Source organism: Diadema setosum, chromosome 22 (genome assembly GCF_964275005.1).
Source record: "Diadema setosum chromosome 22, eeDiaSeto1, whole genome shotgun sequence".
NCBI lineage: Eukaryota > Metazoa > Echinodermata > Echinoidea > Diadematoida > Diadematidae > Diadema > Diadema setosum.
This window is the reverse complement of record NC_092706.1, coordinates 15,007,942-15,035,157: the sequence shown is the minus strand read 5'-3', so window position 1 is coordinate 15,035,157 and position 27,216 is coordinate 15,007,942. Positions and strand designations below refer to the sequence as shown.

General features: G+C 38.1%; 1 protein-coding gene across 1 annotated transcript in view; it reads left to right on the top strand.

Moving 5' to 3' along the window:
- LOC140245447 (uncharacterized) overlaps window positions 1-27,216 on the top strand; it is a 302,226-nt gene that overhangs the window by 33,286 nt on the left and 241,724 nt on the right. Inside the window, exon 2 of the mRNA XM_072325026.1 lies at window positions 20,057-21,932. Within this exon, the coding sequence (XP_072181127.1) occupies window positions 20,057-21,932 (1,876 nt within the window). The remainder of the gene's footprint in view (window positions 1-20,056; window positions 21,933-27,216) is intronic.

Here is a 27,216-nt window from a genome sequence, read left to right as displayed (position 1 = left end):
CCCCAGAGAGCAAAGATGCCAACCCAAGTGCAAGGTTACCATGCAGTTCATGCTGGTCTAGTCTAACCCATGTAGACCCTGGCAACATCTTTGCAAGATAAATAACATACAGTTGTGTCAAAATGCTTTACAAATACATGAAGAATTTATCGTCTGCTTGCTATACTATGCTCATGTGTGCGCGTGCGCATAACTATGCTGTTTGCCTTTATAGCTTATCGTAATTGCATAGGACAAAGCTTAAGTTTAAACATAACCACTATGTATGATTTATAAACAAGTTTGATAAAGAACTCCTGCTCGGGTTTACATTTATGTCGTTAACAGCAGACAGTCTGCATTTTATACCCACCACCTCCCTCTTCACTCGCTGGGTTTTGAGAAGCTGTTCTCTTCATGGTTCCTTGGTTTCTTGTTTTGCTCATAGCATCTGCTACGAAGGCAGCCTAGGTGGTATTAATCACCTCGAGTGGAGGCAGAAGTAACGATGAGTTTCCCTCATGGAAAACGGCAGATGTAAACTTGAATGTGCACTATTCAATTTCTCTCGGTCTCTCAGTGTTTGCGTCATTTCATGAATGTGGATGATAGATGGTATTATCTTCCCACTCTTACTTTGGGGATTAAGGATATTGCATATCTCACTGGGAAACCCTAATTTCATTGGTATCATGTGCAGTAGATGCTCATAATGTATGGGATGGGATGATATGAACTATAACTGTGAATTGAATAGAAATACAAATATTGCTCAAGATTGTTGTCTTGCTTTCTTTCGTACATATTGTAGGGTTTGACATGCAGGACAAGTTGATTTCAAACAAGATTATTTCATGTGTCATTGATATCAGTTCAAATAATTTTGTTATTTAATTATCATTTTTTATGTTTGGTCTCGTGAGGTTGAGTTTAGTCGAAAATGCCATTTTTTTTTTTGTTCTTCAGTGACTTCCTGCACATACGTTTTGAGAGGGAAAAGAATGTAGATATGTTGTGTATTATACAGTGTATCACTTTACTCCAAAGCATTGTAATGACTGTATTTTCATCTTTTTTTTTCTAAAATCAAAATTCAGAGTTGATCCCACCTAGGCCATATTAAAAAGCTTTTAGGTAGATTAAATGGGATCAATTTGAAAGAGAGTGAATTTTCATTTCAGAAATTATTAAATGACAGTTCCTGAATGAATCACGCCTGCCTAATAGGTAAATGATTAATTATATAAATTTAACTATATGAGATCAGCGTATTTCGAAAACGAGATGTGGTCATTGACTGACTGTGCTAAATCGCTTGGGGATTTGAATGATATTTGCCGTGCTTCTCGCAGAGTGTATAATGATCAATAAATGAAAGTTCACAGATGACTGTAGTCAGCACTTCTGTAATCAAAATATATGAAGTCAGTAAAGACTGATGATAAATATATTGTTACAAACTGTATATGTGTGTGTGTGTGTGTGTGTGTGTGTGTGTGTGTGTGAGTGTGTGTTTTACTTCTCATTGATGGTAAAAAGTAGTTTGTAATCCCCAAAATTGTCTTTTGGGGAATTTCTAATATGCAATGTTATCAAAAATGCAATTTCTGTTGGTGCAAGAAATAAAGGCATTCATAAAAATGCCCATGATGAAAGGTTATACATAGTGGTATGCTGGTAGTTTTTGAGCTTTACAAGCTTGAAAGAACTTGTGCCATGAATTAGTGCAAAATGGGTATGGGAGACTTATATATTTTTTTGACCTATCAAATTGTCAAATCCAGCAAAGACTATCTTGTAATCAAATTGTTTATTACACTATTGGTAATATTTGTTGTTGGTTTAATTTTACAGTTTGATGCTTGTTTGAGAACACACCATCTTGATCTATATTCAATATGTGTACATATGTATGTTGAATCCACAGTTTGAAGCAATCTGCTGATTTGTTGGCTGATCAGGTTCTGTAACTTGCTCAGATATGTTTTTTATAATTGCAAATATTTACAAAGAGGAGAGATTAGAAAGTCAAAAATGTAGATTGCTACGTTATCAGGTGTACTACAAATAGTTATCTGACCTGTGTTTGTGTGTATTTGTGCTATCTACATGTAGAAGTGAATGCCTTTACAGGGTAAGCCTGCTGACTTCTCCCGCTACATTCAGGGAAGATGGACAAGCTTGTGTTGCGTGTCTTGCTCTTGGTGACAATATGTTTAGTTGCTAGGCACAGGATTGTTGGATGTGAGACATTCCAGCATGCTGGGTGCATGTAGAAATGCGTGCAAGAATGTGTAATTTATACAAAGCATGCAGAGATGTCTGAATAGAGATTCTCTGCATGGCCCATGTGGAATTGCAGCACATTTCGTACAGAGCATAACAGTACTGCTGGGTGACTGACCTGTCTATACATCCTGATGATGAGTAGCATGGGGAAATATGACTGTCCCTATTGAATCAGTTCTCATTCACTGCCCTCAGTGGAACATTAGAAACCCATGAATAGTATCTGTCAGCAAATGTATTAAGGGCAATTATCCCCAAGGACAATATGTATTACCTACCCCCTCCCCCAATACTGGTTTAAGGTTAGAGTAAAGATTAGGGTTAGGGTTAGGTTAGGGTTAGAGTTGGGTTAGGGTTAGGGTCAGAGTTTGGGTTAGGGTTAGAGTTTGGGTTAGGATTAGGTTCAAGATTAGGATTAGGATTAGGTTTAGGGTCAGGGAAAGGGTCTTGGGTAATCATCCAAGGGATAATTGCCCTAGAACCATCAGCAAATATTGTAGGTGTATTGAAGTGTACACTCATTAGGCAAGATTCTTTGGCTGTGTGTGTACTTACAAGCTTTAGAGATTAGTGATATAACTGTGCACAAGTCATATGGGGATTCTCAATATAATCTGAGCTGAGCCAGCCTTTCCACTCCTTAGTATACACAAGTTAACAGGTCTTTAAAGGTACGGTTTGATATAATGCAGCTCAATTTCAAAAATTTGCCTTCTGCAGTGTGCACTGGTGTTCACTTCCTCAAATGAAAACAAAGTAAAAACAAAGCAACAACACACCAGCTATCATCAAAGTTTTAAGCAATCTGTTTTTACTATCAATTCAAAGAGCTCATTGAACAGATATGTATCTGTACCACCATGGATGCTGATAAACCATTAATTGATTGATTTATTCTAATACCACTGTCTCTCATATAGGAAATGTTGAGTTACATGGTAAATCTGGTCACTTGCAAACTTTAGCTTTTCTTGAATCATGGTTCAGCATTATTCAACCATGATTTGTTTGTAGCTTCATATTTAGACAATCAGAGATTCTTTAAGCCTGATGGACCAATGCCTTGAGATTTTTGAACTTGGAAACACTTTTCAGCAGTACCTTTAAATCAACCTCGTGATTACAGGTAGTGGTAGCAATCATTTGTGTTATTCTAGTTCCTCATTCCTGTGCATGGGTGTACTTTGTGCACATAGCAGAGGGGTAACCAGCCATGAAGGAATTACAACCCACTACATGTAGGTACAGGTTTGTTCATTGACAAACTTGCCACAATGCGTACTCCAGAATGATGAATTATGGAGCTGTGGAGTTTGTTGTAGTGTTTCTAGTACTTTTTTTTTTTTTTTTTTGGGGGGGGGGGGGGGTTATCCCAGAAAATAACACACAAAAATTCCCCATTCATTCTTAATATTCATATTGAAGAAGTCATCTCATTCCATATGAATGCAGGCATGGTTTAAACCTATCAATTGCTATAGGGCAGAAGAAATGACAATTTCTTGTCATGTCTGTGTGTTGGTAATCATGCCAGACTCATTTACTCTTGCATCTATTGTAACATACATGCTCTCCAATTATTTTGCTTCCATTTCCTTCTAAATTTGCAGTTGGCATGGAATATCAAGAGAAAGAGAACATACGTAACTGCCTGCTTTTGAATAGAGAATCAGACTAATTTTCTGAAACTTAGTCAATGTGATTGCTATTGCTTTCATTTTGTATTTGACTTTTTGCTATTGAAATGTTAACTATAGTGGAAAGAAGAGCTATGAAAGATACCAGGGGTTTAGAGTGTCGGATAATTAGAAGGTGGCAGATTAGAGATACTTTCTTTGAGTTTTTTTTTTTTTTTTCATGCTGTTCAGGAACAAAAATCTCTCTTAATCACTGTTTTACATGCATACTTGGAATGACTCAAGCAGTTTGATGACAGATTACTGATTTTTTATGATGCATATAGGCCTGTTTCAAGAAGCACTCAGTAATTAGCTGATTATGTTCAGGATGAGTTATTACTGTTTGTTTTATCGGTAATCAAACAGTAAAATGCTGCATTTTGACATAATCTAAAAGAAGCAAAGAGTGCATTCGTACTGGTAGTTTGTTTGTAGGGTTGCATAAAGTTGTTTGTATGCTTAACAAGAACCATTAAATAAGTATCTAACCCTTAACAAAATTAGTTCTTATTGCTCTGAAGGTCACATTCACCATTCGTAGTAATTGAATGGCCTCAGTCTTTTGATATATATCTGACACTGGAATAGATGTTAACAACCTTGATGCATATTTACTCTCAGCGTTCTGATTATGTGTTTAGTGTTAAAAATATGCAGGACGAGACAAAGGTTCCATGTCAGAGGAATGTTTTACAGTCTTCCCAAATTGGTATGTGACAATGGTCGCGAGGATTAAATGCTCGTGGATGCCGCCGTGACACAGACCGAGGCATTGGTGTCGGAGTAGGGAGGGATGTGGCATCCATCAGAGTATTACGACTTTGTTGGAATACCGTCGGTTGTCAGCTGAGCACAGTGTAATGTTGCTTGCTTGTGAAAACTTGATGTGGATGTTTGCCCTCCCCGTCATACTCCGGCATAGATGAGAGATGTCGACTGTCATCTCATGAAAGTTGCGATGGTCGAGCGAAGGAGGGATGGAGTGAGTTGAGTCTGTTTGATGACTGCATAAACAAAGCAGAAAACATAGCCTTATTGGCAAGAAACTGAAACAAGAGAGCAATAATGTCTTGTCTATATCATGCTTTTGGCTGTTCTATAAGTTGTACATGCTGTAGGTCCTTTGTTGAGTTTCATTACAATGAAGCACATGGGAGAAGGGTCCATCCTCATTTGAATAGAATTGAATGGCTATCCTTATTGAATAGTGCCATTAGTGATGGTTTCTATTTAGGGTTAATTTTTGTTTGTACATCGTTTCTTGTAGGAATAATAATTTACCATAGCATGGTGCACCCTATTCATGTAAGCACTGGATTAAGTTACAAGCTGTAAAAATTATTTTCTGCTTTAGCAGATGAGGATAATAATAATGAAAGCTTGCTCATCATTCTTCTGAACTCCTATGTGTAGTTTATACATGTAGAACATAATTAGTCATTCATATCCAAGATACATGTAGATAGTTTTTTTTTTCTAACTAAAGTGTTGCATACCTAACAACTGTAAGAATGTTTCAAGCATTCTGCCAAGTATGTGTGTTTTTGACAAGCTTTTGTTGTCATGGTTACATGCATTGTCCATGAAGGTTATCCAAAAAATGGCTTCCTGGCATGTTTGTGTGTGGTTAATCACATGACACATAAATTTGTTTTTAGACTTGTCAATGTTGATTTTTCTCTTTTTTAATGAATACTGCTAGCACACAAGCATTCTCAGCAGTCAAAATGTGTAACTCCTGTAATGTTGCATGCCAATACAGTTATATGATAGTGTAGTATTCCAACATTGATGCCATGTGACCTTATAATGGAAAGGTCAGAGTATGCTTTCAGCCTTGCAACAGCCAATTTTCAAAGACGCCATCAGATTTGATGCCGTTGCCCCTGGCAACACTCAACTCATATCCAGAGAAAAGTGCACTAAAGCTTGACTACCATGCACGACCTGTGTTGAATGCATGTTGGCCTGGCATAGAAGCAGGCAACACGAAATGTCATAGTGTCTTTATACGTGGAGAATGTAAGAAGGATTCAACACTTACCATTAAACTCGTTTAGAAACATGTTCCAGAAATATGTTTCATGGTAATCTAGTTTCTTTTGTTTTTATTTTTTTTTATAAGTCTGACAGCAAGCATGAAACATGTTTCATCCATAAGGCTTCTCAAGTCATTGTTAAAGCCATCATGGAGGTGATTTTGAATGGGTTTGGGGTTGATTATGGGTGCATGTTTGCAGTCTGACCAGTGTTTTCCTCTAAAGCATAATTGAGAAGTTGGCAACTAGCTTTCACACTGTCATGTTGTGAGCATTTTAGACATGTACCCTTCCATGCGTCCGCATCGATCAAGCATGTTTGAATGATAGGCTATACATTTTATGATACAGATGTTGTGGGAGTGTTATTTGCGACTGAAGTATAATGTGACAGGTAAGAATTCTTTTCAGTCATAAAACTCAGTAGCTCAACATGTTTGGGAAGCGTTTTAGAGGTGTGATCACAAACAGGTTCTTATGTAAGTGTGAAATCCCTCCCCCATCACTTTTTACGTATGATTAATGTCGGGCTCCTTAGTTAATGTCAGGGGTGATTTATTTGGGAGGTAATTGCACACATCACCTGGTCCAGTTGTTGAGCAGTTGAGAGGAGCCGTTTCCGTCATCAGAGGTACATGTATCACACTATGTATGATTCATGAGAATTATAGTACAACCTTCTGTAATGTCTATTTAACCCACATCTTCTCGTAACAGTTACATACCATATGTTGTATCACATTTGTTTCATATGTTTTCATAGCACAAGTGAGGAATGCACATAACGTATACACAGTACAGTTGAACCTCTCTTATCCGGCCTCCCTTTATCCGGATCTCTCTATTGTACGGACGCAATCTCGCAGTGATTTTTGTTTCAATAATTACGGGAGGAAAGGGGAATTTCTAACTCCTGGAGAACTCCTACACAAATACACATGAATTACATATTACTTCGAACATGATTAACATACATCACATCAAATTTCCTTCCAAATTGCTTACCTTCAGACATTTTAACATCCCCAAACATCCCCAAATGTAACAATGAAAGGTTGCAGTATACACATTACTACATGTGGTACTACAGTTCGCTACATCAGTACATGTGTATGTATGTGTACGTGTATAAAGCATTGAGTCTCCCGTATCCGGCCAAATCCCTCATCCGGATGAGCCGCGATCCCGACTTGTCCGGATACGAGAGGTTCAACTGTATGTTGTATCAAGGAGATTGACCTCCTTCATACTGTACAATGTACAATTGTACAATAGTGTCTTTATTGCATATGAATACTGCAATGAAGACATTGGACAATACAGTGTACAATATTGTATACTGTAAAACATGAAATATTCGCGGCATGAAATTTTCGCGAATTGGAGACGAAAGCCTTTTTCGTGGCATGAAATTTTCGCGAATTGCTACTGGCGTTCAATGCATGTAGTGTAGACAAAAGCTTTCGCGTGCATTTTAATTTCGCGAATTTTGGCGCTCGCGAAATTCGCGAAATTAAAATGCACGCGAAAATTTCTCGTTTTACAGTACTTGTGCATATATGAAAAGTACTGCAAGACCAGAAATTTCTGAATGCATTTTAATTTTGCAAATTTTGCAAGAGCCAAGATTCACAATACTGAAATGCACACGGAAGGTCTTGTCTACACTACATATGCATTGAATGTCAGTGGCAATTTGCAAAAATTTAATTCTGCAACAAAGACTTTCGGCTCCAATTCGCAAAAATTTCATGCTGCAAAAATTCTTGCTTTACAGTAGGGGTCCTACATGTTTGGATTTCACTGCTTTCACCTCCCTTTTGAATTCAGAGACACCATGATTTTTAATATTCTTTTCAAAATGGTTGACTCTGATGCCTAGTACCCATACTGTTTGGGTGTCGGACAGCTTCTGTGTGTAATCACATGCTCTATGAATATGAGTGTGTTTAGGATGAGCTCTTGAAAGCTTACATAGTAAGCCTTTGATTTTAATCCCTTTACAATAGGAAGGTATTTAAAGGTGATAAATCACCCTGCATCCTTTGGTTCAAATCAGCAGTTGTGTGTGGGTGTACGTATTGCTACGCATTGTGTTGTACAATGTACCTTGTGCAATACAGGTAACAAGTTCCTCTTTCCTCTGGGCTGAAGTTCGTAGCTATTGTGTCTATATACAGGATTATCATGCAGGCCTTATGCCTCAGCCTCTGGGTCTAATCTTTTGAGGTGTACATTGTATGGGTGTTTTGACATGATCGCCCTACAGTCCATCCTTTCATGATAATCCCTTTCTCTGTAGAATGTGTGTAATTCCATCATAATCGTTTGATTCTAATCTTTGGCAGTGTGAACATGCTACAGATTGCCAGACACTCTTGCCTCTGGTCTTTTAGTCCCAGCAATGTGTTCTGGTGTCTGCCAATAACTGTGCTACGCCTGACTCTTTGGCTCTAATTCATTACTGTACACGGGTGGCTGCATGTATGTAATCTATATCTACTTTTACCTTTGGTTTAAATCCATTACTGAGTGCTGATGATTGTTGATAATTATATCCATGTATGCCTTTAGTTCTGATCCATAGCTACCATATTTTCTTCTCTTTTGTTTTGCTGGCATTGGTTTGTCTGTCTGTCTGTTTGTAAAATAACTAGAAAAATTTTGGACTGATTTGGATGAATCTTACAGGAAAAGTTGGTAGTGACACAAGGAACAGATGATTAAATCTTGGTAGTGATCCAAACCACTGTTTAGATCCAGGAATTGATACTTTTAAAGGGTTATTATTGGCAAATAGAGGCCCGACAAATGAGTGATTTCAAGCTGTGTGTATTTGAGATGTGCATACGCGCACCGAAGTGCCACATCTATAGCATGCTGGAGGCTGATGAGGTAGACTCTGAGACACTAGGAAAGGCTCAAAGTGATTTTTAGCATGTGTTAATGGGTGGAAATGAATTTCTTGGCGGAGGTCTGCACTCTCGGGGTGCTTTTTGTAGTTGTTTGCTGTATTATTAGGTGATCCGAGTATCCTCTCGGATCACCTTCTGTATCTGTACTGATTCTTTCTTCTTCTTTGTTTCTTTATTTCTCCTCAAAAGTTGTGCAGAGGTTAGCTCAGAAAGTCCTCTGCCTATCAATTTCAAAATCATACCATGTATGTATCATGTCACAAAGATGACAGATCTAATGTATCATAGTGATCAGTCGACAGTGACGTCACGATGACGTCATTATATGAAAACACATTTTCATTCATATCTCATTAATGGAATGCAAATTTTCAATGAAATTTACGTCACATATATTTCAAGTCAAGCGCATTCTACTCATATTATCAAAATTCATATTTATTATTAAAACGTGCGCGTACGCGCGCGTTGAAATATTTGTATGCTCTAATCGAGCTCAAAATCTTTTTGCACACGTTTCAGACCATTTGGAGCATTTTTTGAAAAATTGAAAAAATCGGACGGACGCGTACGCGCGCGCACATATACGCACGCACAGCTCATATGCAATAGACATTTCCCGTTTTTTTACACGGATCAGATGCCTGAAATGTCAAGGAATATTTCTACCAAGTTTCAAGTCAATCCGACTCAATATGACGTCATACGGGCCCGTCAAAGTTGAAATTCCGCGCGCGCGTCAATGGCGATATACAGTGCAACTATGCAAAAAAAACGCCAATTTTAAATCCGATTTTACTCGTCAGGATGGACGGTGACCCCCCATTTTCTTTACATATTCTGAAAGCTGATGAGTTGTACATGTCATTTCATGGGCTGGCTATGCTGACAAAATGATTAAAAGATATAAAATTTCTTAATAAAGTAAAAAAAGTAAATTTTCAAAATGACGTCATCAAATTTCAAGTTTACTCGAGCGTATCTCACTTATCCTTCGCCAATTTTCACCCAGATTTTAATATGTTGTAGCTTATGAACTGCTCTTTCATAAATGTGATTACACAATTTTGATTAGATGACGACATCATCTCGAAAAAATGGATTTAATGTAACCTTGTCAAAATTGACCAGTTTACGTGTAATCTCTATGGGAGTGCAATTTTTATGGAAATGAAAATTGACATGACTATCTTTATCGAGCACTAGCTCACTTATGCTTCGGTGAATTTCTCTAAGATTTTAATATGTTGTAGCTGAGACGTAGGGCTATCGTTAGTGTGCCCTTTGTTTTTTCATACGTTGTCGGGATCACGTGAAAAGACTTGGTTGAAATTAAAGCTTATCTTCGATGTACTGAAATATTTCTTTCTTTCTCCAACATTCTGTGCAATAACTCAAGAAAAACATACCCTATCACCACCATATTTTGCATATGTTTAGTTCATGTCACGAACATTATTTCACGAAATAACAACTACTTGATCAGACGCCATCTTGGGTATGTAAATTAGGGTCAAAGGTCATAAATGCTTCATCCTGTATCTTAGTAAATGTATGTCCTATCTTTCTCATATTTTGCACATGTAAAGAACATGTTACAAGGATCATTTCACAAAATAACCACTAATTGCTCAGATGCCATCTTGGGTGTGCAAAATGGGGTCAAAGGTCATATGTACTTCTTTCTCAATCTTCGCTATTACGTGTTATCTCTATGGGAGGGAGTTTTTCTAGATGTGAAAATTGACATGACTATCTTTATCAAGTACTATCTCATGCTTCAGTGAATTTCTCCTAGATTTTAATATGTTGTAGCTGAAACTTTGTGCTATCATATAAGTGCCCTTTGTTTTTCACACGATGTCGATATCACGTCAAAATACCTGGTTGAAATTAAAGCTCATCAACGATGTATTGAAATATTTCTTTCTTTGCGCAACTTTCTTTGCAAAAACTCAAGAAAAACGTGCTCTATCACCACCATATTTTGCACATGTTTAGTTCATGTCACCTACATTATTTCATAAAATAATGACTTCTTGATCAGACGCCATCTCGGGTATGTAAATAAGGGTCAAAGGTCATAACTGTTTCATCTTGTCTCTTGGTGAATACCTGTCCTATCTTTCCCATATTTTGCACACTTATAGACGATGTCGCAAGAATCATTCACAAATTAACCACTTTTTCCTTAGGTGCCATCTTGGGAGTGTAAAGGTTGGTCAAAGTTCGTATGTATTTGTTGCTGTATCTTCGTTATCTAGTGTATACAGAATTTAGTACCAAGGATGGCAGATATGACTCCCTTTTCTAAATGAGAATCCAAACATCACACGGCCAATGTCTCTAAACACAGATGAAACCTGTATGGTCATGCGTATTGCGATCAGGACTCGAATCATTGAAAAAAAAAATCGGATCACCTTAATTTGTCAGTAATGACAAATTACAATCTCTAGTTATTATTATTATTATTATTGTCATTATTATTATCATTATTATTATTACTACTACTATTATTGTCGTTCTCATTTATTCGGCATTTCAAGACAATACATGTGATAACAGATAAGCAGACAAAACATGCGAAAAACAAGGGATACAAGATGTCAGGCCTTCCCTGGTGTGCTTCCCTCAGTTGCCGGGTATAATCTAAATAATCATATATCTGCTTTTTCCTTTCGCCCTCAACATTTGCACGTTCTCTTGTATGTATCATTTGTTCACATGCAGAAACAAAAAGAAAACAGTTACAGCAATCGTAAATGCATATGTGTAGATACATGAATACAAATGCATCTAGACATATAATTGAGTCACACACACACACACACACACACACAGACACACACATAGAGGAAATTGGGAATATGGGTGTTGGGAAGGAAAAGAAGACAAAAAAAATTGGAAAATGGGAAGGGAGTTAATGAAAACCTTGCAGAAAAGTTCAAGGGCCTGTCCCTGTCAAGATAAAAGTTGTAGTTTGATTGGGGATAATCTATAGGGACACAACAGTTGTGACTGGAGAATTAGTATCTCATTCTTTGCATGTGTGGGGATATGAGGGGTGTAGGTGTCAAATTAGTGTGCAGGGTGGGGCCAGCTGCAAGATTTTCTGGCCTGTTGTTCAAAAAACAAAACAAAAAACAAACAAACCTCCAGAGATTTATCGAAGTAATCTTCTAAACCATCCCTTTAAATCCCTCGCAGAAGTGTTGACTTGATGGTGTAAGCAGAATGTTTGATAATGTAAAGCTGAAATGCATAAATGTATAAAGCAAGTGTTTGAAGCTCCTTGGTGTAAAGACATCATGAATGTCAACCATTTGTCTCGGTTTCTGTGAGTGATTGTTGATGTTGTTTTTTTTTTTCCTGAGAATTGCAGCAGGCTGATTTAAAGGCATAATTTACCATTTGCCGATAAAACAAAAACCCAGCATTAGTGCTTCAAAATAGTTCTAAGATGTGAGTAAGGGATAGAAACAACCATTGTTAAAATTGAATCGGTAAAATCAATTTCAAGTATTGTTAAATATACAAATAGTGAACAATAGTTATAATAGAAATGCTTCCAGACTAAACCGTCTACAGTTACGGTTTAATGAGAAAAATACAGATATCTCCATATATTTCAGGCTTTATCGTGAAAAGTTTATATGATAGGATGTTTGTGGTGCAACAGACCTACACATACATGTATGCCGCATTAAATGTCATATCTTGAAAATTTTTTAAATCACTGATCCCAAAGGTAAATAGGACCTTTAACAGTGATGAGCAACACATTTTCTGATTAGCTTCTATAATGCAAAGATGATACATTGATCACTTCAGGAATGTCTATCATCTTCCTAGCTCTATATTCCCATCTCCACATGTTTGGATGATGTAAACTAAGTCTGATGTCATGTTAGTTTTCATTTTTCTGTCTACCGCTTCTGTCTACCGCTATCCTCATCTGTGTTAGAGACCCTATCATTAGGGTGCTTTTTCTTCTCTCTCTCTCTCTCTATTTTCAAGCAGACATAGACCGTTTTCATACGTACCAAAAGTGCGTAGTTTGAAACACGATTGTAATGTACCAAGAGTGCGTAATTTGAAACACGATCGTAATGTACCAAGAGTGCGTAATTTGAAATACGATTGTAATGTACCAAGAGTGCGTAATTTGAAACACGATTGTAATGTACCAAGAGTGCGTAATTTGAAACACGATTGTAATGTACCAAGAGTGCGTAATTTGAAACACGATTGTAATGACGCATGACTAGAATCATGATTCAAAATATTATGCATTTATGCCCCGTGTGTGCAAACTGGAATCACAAAGGGTGATTTGAATCGTAATTCCAATTGTGATTCAAATTATGGTCTGAAAGTGCTTCCCAATCATGATTCTACAGAATCACGAAACAAAATAGTTGTGTATTCGATCGACTTGACCTCTGAATTTTGTTTTTTTGGGTGAAGCTTACAATGACCTTTCGACCACTTCTGCAGAAAAACTGCACTCCTCAAATGCTCGCACTGCAATCAAAGCATGCATTAGTGATTGATGGGAACTTGGAAAGGAGCCTCACCTCCCCTCCTTGTTCTGATATATTTAAAAGAGCAGAATCTGCGAAGCCTTCCACTGTTTTGTGTACAGACAATAATTCAAATTGTAATTGCAATCGTAATTGTAATTCAGCATTGCAACTATGTTTCTCGATCCGTATGAAAACGGCCTATGCCGCCATGAGAGGACTTTGATTCATCCCTACTCTCATCACCTCACAATTTTCTGCGGCAGAGAATGTTGACATTTGATCAAAATGTGACAATGTCTAACTCTCCTGACTTAGAAAGAGAGAGAGAGAAAGATATGAAAGGGGGAGATGGAAATAGAGACATAAGGAAGTGTTCTCTGTGAGTGAGATAAGAAAAAAAGAAATACAGGAAAAGAAATATATATTGTATTTTCTGTTACTGATATGTGCTAGTCTTTGCTTTGTAGGGAAGTGAAATTTCTTGGTCTGCTCATCACAATTACCTTTATATAAAATCTTATGATGGATATAGTTGAGTCTCAAATATACAAGTTACATGTCCTTCTGCTGTGAGACCTTCTGAAATCAACAAGTTATTGTTACTGACTTTATGATATCAGCAAGCGTCTCTTATTGACTCCCCTCATTTGATTCAATTTTTCATTTCTCCTAATTAACGTGATTCATTTTGAGAGACACCATGCATGGTTTTTATTCAGGGCAAGTGGGCTCTCTTTCTGTGGAGGAGGTGTGCGAACCATGTTTGACTGGCTGTAATTTAGATTTCCTACAGAACGGTACGCAAGGAAAGGGAGAATGACGAAAGCCCCGTCAAAGGAGTGATGAAATTTTCATTAGATACACATCAGGGAATGAACATGCAAGAATTTCTGGTGACACAGTGGACGTCATGTTTGCCTGGAAGCCGCCGAGATCTGCGGTGTGTTTCTAATCATCGAGGAGAGAGCGTGTTCTCTACCAGTATTTACTATCTCTGATTCATCCAAGTGAAGTCTTTTTTTTCCCCTCCTCCCGCTATTTTCTTATTTTTGGTGAAATTCCTGTTTCCTCTTGTTGCGGCTTTGATCCGCGGATGGTGATCTGCTGTCGGTCCCTCCCAGGATTCGACGGCAGGCTCACGCAAAGGGAGGGGCCGAATGTTTGGAGTTTCTTCCTACACTCCCCCCTCCCCTCATCCGTCTATCTTCCCCACAGTCTGTGGATGTGTGATGAATTTACAAGACTTTTATTGGTGCCATACAAGGGTGATATATTCTATCAAGGATGGAATTGCCATTGTATTCAGTTTCAGTCTTGGTTCGATAAGCAAAGAGATTGGATTTACCATCATCAACTGTCTTCAAAAAAGATAAATAGATTGGACTGGGCAACCGGAGAAAGTCCACACAAGAAATTAATCTGCATTTTGATGTCGATACTGGCATTCAAGCATCGTATAAAGGGTCTTCTTCCCAGACTATTCCTCTTGAAAACATTGATCAGTCCTCCCGAAGATACACTTCCATTTTCACTCCCCACAGTCAGCCTTGAAAAAAAGACTTTGCTGTAAAGTTCTTGGTTTTTGCGCCATGACTGTACATTTTGAGTCTTGGACAAATATGATCCCGATCTGATTCCACCTACTTGTGATTCTTACAGACCTGGATCTATTTATCTTTAGAAAGGTATTTTCCACTAACTTTTCCATCAACAGGTGCTCTGGAATGGAGTGATGATGCAAAATTTTCTTGAAACCATGGCGATTCAGCCTCTGTGGTCAGATCTAGCATGAAGCAAGGGTGATCTTCAATGAAGGAAGAAAGTCAACAAAATTGTTGAGGCGCCCTTTTTTTTCCCCCAATGTCATATGTGTTTCATTTTGTGCAGGAACATGAAACTGATTAGGACCCGACCCCATCAAACTTTGTTGTGGATGCCATCTTTAATGGCTAAATCCAATTTCCATAAAAATCTCCTGACCTTTTAATTTGCTCTCCGAAAAAAAATCTGATGGCAGCGCCCGAGCAAGGAGAATCCTCCAACCACCACATCTGACTCACCCAGAGTTATGATAGCTGGTCGGAAATGCACTCCCATTCGGGACCTCAGCGGAGTACCATTTCACTGCGACTTGTCTGTGCAGATGCAGAGTATGGTGGCTATGAAGTGCAAACCAGTGCATCACTGTTTATCATGGAGCTGGAAGCAATTCTTCTCAACAAGTTAGCAGTGACTGAGAATAATTGGATAAATCAGGGCACGTTCTCCATCAATATTGCATTGAAACAGCCATTTTTTCCTCATTTCCCAAGTTGCTGTTAGCTATTACACTTTAAAGGGCTTGGTTGGGAGAGAGTGCTCATGAATTTATTTATATGAATATGTCATTACATATTTCTCATTGCTGTAGAGCTGACATAATACAATCAGAAGTTGTGTCAAAAAGCAGTTGATATGTAATTAATATTTTCATCGACCTTTTCATATGGCAGGGCAAAATTCTAGAGGAAATGGATCAGCTGTTTAATAAGTGTTTGAAATAAGGAGATTGGCTAATATTAGATGAAAATTGACTGGAGCTACAGTGTGTAGGAAGTAATGAATGTCATATTGTGGCAATAGGCCTACAGCACAGAAATGAATCCTGATAGGGAACATTTGAGTTGACATATTAATTACATACCTTATACACAGGTCAAGGGAAATTATTTTTTTATTTGTTTGTTTGTTTGTTTGTTTGTATGTGTATGTGTGTGTGTGTGTGTGTGTGTGTGTGTCTGTGTCTGTGTATCGGAAGTGGCAGATGAGATGTACATGTACACTGTAGCTGTCTACTGAAGATGTAATATGTGAGGAAAAAGAATTTCTCTAATTTTATCGGGCAAGTTTCACAAGAAATTAAAGTAAATATAGAGTGTAATGTATGTACAGCAGTTGAACAGGCGATGATGTGATGTAAAGCACTGTGAAACAACTAAATAATTTGTAAGAGCACTATACAAATGCAGTTATTGTAAGTTTTCGTTCACACAGGCAAAACTTCTAAAACTTAAATTTTGAGAAGTTTTGCCAGTGTGATGTGGCTATTGAATATAAGTGTAATATAGTGAACAATGTCATAATTTGTTTCATCTCTTCTCCATGCAAATGGTGCAGTAGCATTTTCCAGGTTCTGATTGTTATAAAAAACAAAAAATCTTTGATTCTATGGATATATTTCATGGACATAAAGAGCTTTTTTTTTTTTTTTTTTTAATGATAGCCATTGTTGTTCTTGTTTTGAACGAAGGAAATGCAGTAGTTTTTTTTTTCCAACCTGGAAATATAGAAATGAGTGACTTGTCAAGATGTTACATGTAAAAATGAGTCAATAATTAAGGACATATTTATCAGTATAAACAGGAAGTGAGGATCTCCGAGTATTTGACTAGCAGCCAAACCAGCTACCCTGTGATTGAGGCCTCACACATGTGTGAAGTTTTACTCCAATCAAAATCAAGTGTGTGTCATGATGTCATTGCAGTCACAGTGAACATAAAGCATCTAAAGGATGCACAAACAATGTGTCCTGGGTTTTTGTTTTTGTTTTTGTTTTGTGCTGATATACATTTGTTTGCAAATACCTAGATATTCAATTTACTTTACCAATGTAGGGTGGACACTTTTTTTTTTCCTTGGGGGGGGGGGGGGGGGAGGTGAGTGGTGGGGGCAAATGCATCCATACATTTAGTATGCTGTAATAGTGTAAGGAAGCAATTGTAGCCATGTGTAACTTTTTGCCTAATTTACAAGATCATGTAAAAAAAACAAGAAACATATTAAAATAAAAGAAACATATTAAAAGTTGATGATAAAAAATGAGAGCAATGTAAGAAAAAAGAAATGCCAACTTTTTTGGGGGGGGGGGGGTGGGCAGGGAAGGAAAAATATTCACCTAATCATGATGAAATTGTCGAGAATGTTGTGCACTGACATGTTGCATCTCTGTGAAGCCTCTGTTGTCTCTTACAGAATAGACAGTAATTGAAAAGAAGACAGGTGCCGAAGCACTCTATCGAACAAAATATTTCATTTTTCCTTGTCTCAGACGCAGAAAAGATATTGCATTTCCCTGGTGCTACAATGCAAAAACACAACCAAAACAATGTCATAATATTTCATCAAATCTTCATGCACCTGCACTAAATTCTGCAAGCCCTGTTTACATTACAAAGATAATAATGTCCCAGTTAATCCAAACCATCCCATCTGTGGTGTTCTTGTCAACGAACGTCAGTTCGATGTAGATTGCACATGCACTCATGCTCTTGTATACAGAGGGTGGATATAAGGTTCATATGACAGTATCCTGTTTCCCATACCATTGGCTTTGCTGACTGACAATGAAGTTGACAGATGCTCTGTGCTAGGCTTGCTCCAGACTCCTTGAATAATTCATCATTTATCTGTCTATCTACCTACCTTTCTACCTACCTACATGACCTACCCACTTAAACCTACCTATCTACCTACAGTATCGATCTATGTATCTATCAACTATCTGGATACGTTGCAGATGGCTAGATAGTTCGACATTAAAGGCAGGCTGATCCCCAAGGCATTTACGTTTTGCAGTTCAAATAAGGATGAAGAAAGACAAAGATGTTTTTTCATGTAGAGATGATCAAATGCACATATCTTGGCCTTACTGTTCACAGGTATCCATAACTATATCCAGCATTCTTAGTAAATAAGAATGTATCTGGCTACTTGCTTTTTTTAAAGAAGTGATTTCAAGGAAATAGAGACAATCAACATGTTGTAGTTGCTAGTTGTTGCTCACCTTTAAGTTTTGCATCATACTCTGTGAATTTCAGAGCACTTTGTCAAGATATAGCGTTGTGTGTCCTTGTGTGCAGTCCCTGCTCTGTGAGATTTAATGCTTCTGTTTCCGCATTTGGCATGTTCTTCCATCGCCTTGTGATAAAAATAGAAAAATAGAAAGGTTCTTCTGTCAGTGACATTTCGCATTTGACAATTGAACAAATTCAATACTGTTTTGACCTGAAAAGCTGATGTGTATACATACAGTATGTTTACAAAATATTTTCTCATGGTTCTGGCAAGAAGCGTTTTTGTTGTTGTCAGGATCTGTTATTAAATCTGTGTATTTTATCTGCTGCTTACAATCATAGAATAAAAATAAAATGCAGTATCAACCGCAACAGTTGCAAGAGCTTCTGGCAACAGCTGTAGCCTTTAGAAGAGGAACAGTTTCACATCACTTAGTTTCACATTACATTTGGATGGTGTCAGTATCAGTCGTGGCATCCATCAAACTAATTTGATTTGTCACTCTGGACCCCAGCTTGTCTATTTGTTTACTTTCCTATAGAGAAAGATGCTCTTATGTTTGAAATATGCTAATATGAAATGATAATGCATTTGTAACGAAAGTTTAACATACATTTTTTCAAAGAGGAAACAAGCCGCACCCACACACACAATCACAAATGTTTATAATGCTGATGATAATAATGATGGCAATAGTAGTAGTAGTAGTAGTAGTAATAATAATAATAATAATAATAATAATAATAATAATAATAATAATGATAACTAGAGAAGCACTCTGAGAGCGCAGACCTCTGCCAAGCATGCAGTTCATTTCCACCACTGATCTTGTTCTTCCATATAGATATCAGTGATTTCCACCCATGTGCTGAAAGCCGCCCGATTTCCCATTATAGAAGCCTTTGTTACGTCATAAAACCTCGGCTGCACGGCGTACCTCGCCCTAGCAGAAACTAGAGCACGCACTTAAGTGCGCGCATGCAAACCTCAAATACGCGCAGCCTGAACTCCCAAGTTCATTAACCCTACCTGCCAAAATATCAAAAGTCCTTCATAAATTCCCCCAAAATTCTTGGATCACTACCAAAAGTTAATTGTTTGTTACTTTTGTCGTTCTCAACCTTTCCTGCAAGTTTCATCCCAATCCGTTAACTACCTTTTGAGTTATTTTGCACACGGACAAACAAACACACACACAAACCAACGGTAACGAAAACATAACCTCCTCCCTTGGCGGAGGTAATAATTATGATGATATTAATAATGATAACAATAATAGTAATTGTAATAATAAACAATTATTATAAAGTATTCTCGTATTTAGATTTCTCAGTGTAGTGTACATGGATACTTCTATTTGCTGGCATGTAAACAGAGTTTGGCTTCTACAATTTGTCATTCTTCCTGTTTCAGAAGCAGCCCCTGTTTGTAGCTTCCTGGATGCACATTGTAGTTGCCATATAGCAGACATTGATTTCAGCTTGCTTATGGAGACATGTTGTTACTGAAATAGGATTTGTAATGGAGATAGTTAACATAGAATGCTTGTGATACCATTATTGATTTGTAGTGTAACTCCCCCATGTAAAAATGTTAGCTGCAAACTGGTCTCAACCACTGACTCCAGTTACAGTTTGGTGTCATATTATTGTAGTGATAGATTTGTTAAGATAAAGTGCTGTCTAATATTCTTCCAGTATGTTCAGAAGATTTATTGGGTGTGACCTCACCTGAAAGTTACTTACACTTCCTGTCTAATCTCTTTCATTATCTCTCTCTCTTTGTAATTCCAGGTGCTGGGACCTGGCTGATATCAACATGGCTACTGCCTTGACAGCCAGCCGGAACCCAAGCGGCGGTGGTGAGAAGACCTCGGTCAGCTCCAACGTCCGCAAGCTGCGGCACCTGTTTGAAGAGCAGGCGAACACACACAGTAAGCCCCCATCGGCACCAAAGGTTGCCATGGCACCCAGCGGCCCTACCACCACAAGTGGTGGTGGTGGTGGCAGTGGTGCCAAGACATCCCTGACCGGGGTCGTGCTGAGGAACAAGGACTCCAAATCCGGGAATGCCCGCCCTCACAGCCAAGAGTACAACATCCAGCAGAGATTTAGTGGAGATTACAGTTCAGCAGCTTTGCCTGCCGACGTCAAGAAAGATGAGGACCCACGCGTGAGGTTCACCAACGTCCTAAAGAAGTTTGAGGCAGCCAGTAGTCCTCCAGTCCAGCGCAGGCAAACTGGCCCCAGGAGGAACACCAGCCCGCCTACTAGCCCTCCAGTCGTCAAGAAGCGAATCCAGGAGAATTCAGGGAATTCTGGTGAACCTGTCGATGTGGGGATACGACACGAATCATTAACAGAAACGACAGTAGGGGAAGATGATCTGTCACATTCCAGCGCAAATGCAGGAGATTCCATGGAGATCTCATCTTCAAACCTAGACTCAAAGCCTAAGACTGAGGCTAGTGTATCAAGGGAAACAAAGTTTGGAGAATCAAGCTCTGTTCCCACAGCCAATGGATTGGTAACCAAAAAGGACACATCAAAGCCAACTGAAGTGGAAAAGAGGGAAACCATTGAGGTGGAGAACACAGTGGTAACTCTCAGGAAGAATCGCAGGCAGTCTTCAGAAGATTCTGACAGTCGTAGTAGGAGATGGAGTTTCAACGAGCCGAGACCCTTTTCTCGCGAACTGACTGAGACAGAGATCCACCATGTGCAGCCTCCAGTCAAAAAGAGTCTGCCTGCATCAGCAATAATAGCGATTGATCGCCAAGATATTGATTATGTGGAGATCGTAAATGTTGATCATGAGAATAATCGCAGGAAGGAAATGACAGCCAAGCTGTCCAGCAGAGACAATCAAGAATCTTCTCAGGTACCCGAACGGAAGACAGAATCTCACTCGCCTCAGTCCAATAGCAACGCGTATTCAGTTGATGACATTCATGAAGTTTTAGGGCAGACATTTCCGTCTCGACGCATTCCCATCACAGACGACCAAGAAGACATATCCTCTCCAGAAGTCAAACCTCAACCCCAGACAGAAACTGTTCGTGCAGAGGTGACCTCCAAAGTCGAACCGTCTGCACCTGCCTCAGATTCTAGCACAGTTTCTAAGGATGAAAAGCCGGACATTGTCTCTGATCTCCCTTCAGAAGGGTCGTGTGCCTTCCTCTCTCCGACCCCTTCCATGGAGGATGACGTTGCAAAGAACCGTGTGAACCTGACAGCGGAAGCGATTACGACGGATGCGACATCTCCCAGAAGCAGGATTGGTGGTGCGAGCACAGATATCATGGCCATGGCCATGTCTCTCCCGGAAACGACGATAGACAGTGAGGAGGAGGCGGCAGAGGAGGAGGAGGAGGATCGGTCTCATGAGGATGAGCCTCCGCACTTTGAGGCAGATGACTCTGACATCACCAACTCCGACTCGGATGATGCAGTTGGTGGGTACAGCTTTGGCAAGACCGATGAGGACGATGAAGATGTTCGTCAGGAGCCAGATAGTGCTTGTGGAACTCTTGAGGAGCTAGAAGATGTGGAGGAGCAAGGATATGATATGGCAATCACGATTGGAGGTGTGACGATGAGGGGGGTGGAGGAAGATGACTCCAGCGAACAGTCCGCATCATCAGGGGATGAAAACGTCGAAGAGATAACGGTAAGTCCTATTTTCAATTATGATCACCTGAGTAGCTGTTCTTTACCAGTGCTATGGTGTAACAAGATGCCTATGTAGAACAAAGGCAATTTAATTCTTATTAGGTGATCCGAGTATCCTCTCGGATCACCTTCTGTATCTGTACTGATTCTTTATTCTTCTTTCTTTGTTTCTTTCTTTATTTCTCCTCAAAAGTTGTGCAGAGGTTAGCTCAGAAAGTGCATTGCTTCTCAATGTCAAACTTATACCATATATGTGTCATGTCGCAAAGACGACAGCGCAAGTAAAATCATAGTGATCAGTCGACCGTGACGTCACTATGACGTCATTATATGAAAACACATTTTCATGCATATCTCATTAATGGAGTGGAATATTTCAATGAAATTTACGTCACATATATTTCAAGTCAAGCGGATTCTACTCATATTCTCAAAATTCATTTTTATTTCAAAACGCGCGCGTACGCGCGCGTTGAAAAATTTGTATGCTCAAATCGAGCTCAATTTTTTTCTGCACACGTTTCAGACCATTTTGAGCATTTTTTGAAAAATTGAAAAAATCGGACGGACGCGTACGCGCGCGCACATATTCGCACGCAGAGCTAATATGAAATAGAAATTTTCCATTTTTTCACACGGATCGGATGTCCAAAATGTCAAGGATTATTTCTACCAAGTTTCAAGTCGATCCGACTCAATATGACGTCATACGGGCCCGTCAAATTCAAAATTCCGCGCGTGCGTCAATGGGGATATACAGTGCAACTATGCCAAAAAACCGCCAATTTTAAATCCGATTTTACTCGTCAGGATGGACGGTGACCCCCCATTTTCTTGACACATTCTGAAAGCTGATGAGTTGTACATGTCATTTCATGGGTTGGCTATGCTGACAAAATGATTAAAAGATATCAAATTTCTTAATAAAGTAAAAAAAGTAAATTTTCAAAATGACGTCATCAAATTTCAAGTTTACTCGAGCGTATCTCACTTTTCCTTTGCCAATTTTCACCCAAATTTCAATATGTTGTAGCTTATGAAATGCTCTTTCATAAATGTCATTACGCAATTTTGATTAGATGACTACATCACCTCGAAAAAATGGATTGAAAGTAACCTTGTCAAATTTGACCAGTTTACGTGTAATCTCTATGGGAGTGCAATTTTTATGGAAATGAAAATTGACATGACTATCTTTATCGAGCACTAGCTCACTTATGCTTCAGTAAATTTCTCTGAGATTTTAATATGTTGTAGCTGAGAGGTAGGGCTATCGTAAGTGTGCCCTTCGTTTTTTCATACGATGTCGGGATCACGTCAAAAAACTTACTTGAAATTAAAGCTTATCTTCGATGTATTGAAATATTTCTTTCTTTTTGCAACTTTATGTGCAATAACTCAAGAAAAACATACCCTATCACCACCACATTTTGCACATGTTTAGTTCATGTCACAAACATTATTTCATAAAATAACAACTACTTGATCAGACGCCATCTTGGACATGTAAATTAGGGTCAAAGGTCATAGATGTTTCATCCTGTATCTTGGTGAATACATGTCCTATCTTTCCCATATTTGGCACACGTAAAGACCATGTTACAGGGATCATTTCATAAAATAACCACTTTTTGCTCAGATGCCATCTTGTCTGTGCAAAGTGGGGTCAAAGGTCATATGTACTTCTTTTTCTATCTTCGCTATGACGTGTTATCTCTATGGGAGGGAATTTTTTAGATGAGAAAATCGACATGACTCTCTTTATCGAGCACTATCTTACTTATGCTTTGGTGAATTTCTCTCAGATTTTAATATGTTGTAGCTGAGACTTTGCAGTATCAGGACTCGAATCATTGATAAAAAAAAAATCGGATCACCTTAATTTGTCATTGATGACAAATTACAATCTCTAGTTCTTGTGTAATGTTCTCTCAGTAGTATTTCTAAGCTTGTGAATAGTATATATCTCAATACTGTTTAATAAAGTACCAGGTAAAATGTCACCTCCATAATCAAGTTAAGCTGTAAGGATTTATACTTCTCTCAGTTCTCCTGTTAAAGTAAAACCAGAATAGTAACCTCCTGCATCACGCATTAGCTCGTCACCATGGAAACAGGCAGGCATCAGGTTTACAGTTATCTGTGATGTGACATTTAGGAGCTTGCTGGTGTGAATGTAACAAGTTGGAGTTCCCTCACAATTGTCTGTTGTGATTTTAGACCAAGTGCAACTATACATACTTTCATGAAATATCGCCATGCGATGTTAATCCTTTTGAGTATCCGAGAAATATTAAAAAACAAAGATAAGTTTTCCTATTGTGTCACTAACACTATCCTTTGTCTAACATTAGGAAGAACAAGACTTGGTGCAGACAGGAAAAGTTATGATTTAACAAATAAATCATTCAGTATCATATAATGCTCAGTATAAATCCTAGCTAGCACAAGCAAGCAGTGACCATTGCTTTATTTGACATTGATTTCATATAACGTTTGCCTACAGGGTTTCAGATTCAGAGCAGAGTCAATCTCTCGTAATGAACTTCTCAAACCTAATTTGCTCAGATCGCAGGCAACGTTTACTGCCAATTCTGAGATGCTATCAGCACGGTCCCTTCGTGTACTTCCTATGCAGAAATTTAGGCAGACATATTAGGTCTGATGACCTTAACAAAGTTATCCAGTTTTAAAGGAATATGTCATCTTTGGGCTGTTTAAACCATCTGGTTAGATACTATTGAAAACCATGAATTTCTGATTTTTTTTTAAAATATCATGCTCATTGATATTATCAATGTATATATAAATATATATATATATATATATATATATATATACAATATATATATATATATATTTATTTATTTACTTTTATTTTTTTTTTTTTGCCTCACTTGGGTCCCCTTTCATAGACAAGTGTATATCAGTTCCATACATTTTTCCAGAACTATTAATTTTAATTATTCATTCACCAAATTTCTTTGCCAAGGAGGCAATATCCGCTTTATACATTAAAGAGTAGAATTTGAAAGTAAAAGATAAAAAAAAAAAATCATGTCTGTATCTTTATGATGATACTGTATATTACTTTCATGGACAATTTCTTTCCTAATGCTTAACACTCCTTTTAAAAATGCTTCAGTTCTAAGTAATTGTTAGCAGGAGCTAGGTTTGACATACAATTGTATCTATTAACCATCTTTTGGAATTACAGTGCCCTGAAGGCAACAAATTAATGATTTGTAAACAACCCTATGTAGCAGTCATCCACTTTGAAATGTGAGAAGCCTGCCAAAACTTAGCATTGTTACTATTTTGCCATTAATTTTGAAGTCTGACTCTATATGCACATAGAGTGTTAGCCCAGAACTATACAGTTTGAGAAAAGTCCAGGCTTGCGAAGCTTGCAAACGGTTCCCTGCATACACTGCCCTTTTCAAAATGCAATATGTGACAGACAAGTAAAGAATCCCTCGGGTCACAAGACCTCATTGCATGTCACCATGGTTACATGGCTCTTCACAATGGACGGTGATGAGCAGGAGAGAACTTGTGTCTTGTTCTACCCTATAGCAAGGGCCTATTGGTTGATGAGAGGAAAAATATAATGACAGATGTGGGACGAAATGGCAAGAGAGTATTGCAGCAATTTGGAAAAAGGCCGCCTTCCTTTCAAATCTATGAAGCTTTATCCATGTGGGCAATTAAAACAGGCAGAAAGCACAAGTTTGTTGTGGAGATAAGTACTTAATTCATTGTTTTGAGCCAAAACATTATTGACAGTTGATTGATTTAAAGGCATAATTTACCATTTGCAGATGAAACAAAAACCCAGCATTAGTGCTTTAAAATAGTTCTGAAATGTGAGTTAGGGATAGAAACAACCACTGTAAAATATTGAATCCATATATTCAGTGTTAAGTATTGTTAAATACACAAAATGTGAACAGTAGTTATAATAAGAATGCTTCTAGATTAAACCGTCTACAGTTACGGTTTATTGAGAAAAATACTGATATCTCCTTATATTTTAGACTTTATTGCAAAAATTTTATATGGTAGGATGTTTTGTGATAAACAGACCTACACATATGCATAAAATGTGATATCTTGAACATTTTTAAAATCACTGCTCCCAAAGGTAAACTTGACCTTTGATTCTAAGGATGACTGAACTCAATTTGATAGTAGATTTAAATGTGTGAATATGGCTTCCCCTGAGTTTTGAAGGACTCTGTCTTTAAAGTATCTAATAGAATCAGAGATTAAAGAATTGGATATAATACAGGGAAATGCAACTATGCTTGATATTTCTTTTTTTTTTTTTATTATTGACAATAATACCATTCGCAACTTTGACTGGATAACTGTGGCAGTTCACTTTTCCTGGTGATTCAGTACTGTCCAATTCATTTCAAACTAATAGTTTGCACATTTCATTTTTATTGAATACAAATGGTAATCTGTTCTTCCCAGTCATTGGAAGTACAAAGTTGTACCATTCAGTGCTGCATTGATCTATGAATGAATGGGCCATGCTGTATGTGAATGCCACAATGATGGTAATTTATATGGCATTGAATCTATCTGTGCAAATATTCTTGAACTAAATCACAATAGCATTTGCAGGAGAACTCCTCATTAAAGTCGGAAAGTAATAAATTGTTAGTGCCATGATGTTGATAATTCTAACAAATTTGATACAAATTTCAGCAAGCCCATGTTTTACTCAATCCTCCCTCAGTGTTACATGATATGCAAATGAGGGATTTTTTCTCCCCTAAGAATTTCACATACATCATAACACGCAATACTGAGGGAGCATTCCTGGAGTATTGTACGTTACACAGTCTGTGTTGGCATTGAAAGAGCACAATGTCTTCAAAAATTTGAACCATTTTGTCTTTGTGTCATTTCTACAAAGACTGGTTGCTACTGAGCATCCATGCAGAAAATCTCCCATTTCACCCTAGTGAGATTATACAGTGCCATCTTCTACCCGCAAAGAGATTATCTGGCTTCCCTAATCCCGTTTATCGTTTATCGGATTGAGGGCAAGGATGAAACCAAGGTCTGCTTCCATCCAGTCCCCGCACTGATCGACTTTCCTGCTGACATCATACAGGAACTAATAGAGGAAAGGAAAAGTTTCGGCCTACTCAGGGTTAGCCTTTCTCCAAGGGTTTATGCTACATTTGTACTTTCTTTATACCAATACACAGGTCTGTTCAGCTTGTACAAATTGGAGGTTGTCTCTCATGTAATATGTAGTAATACAT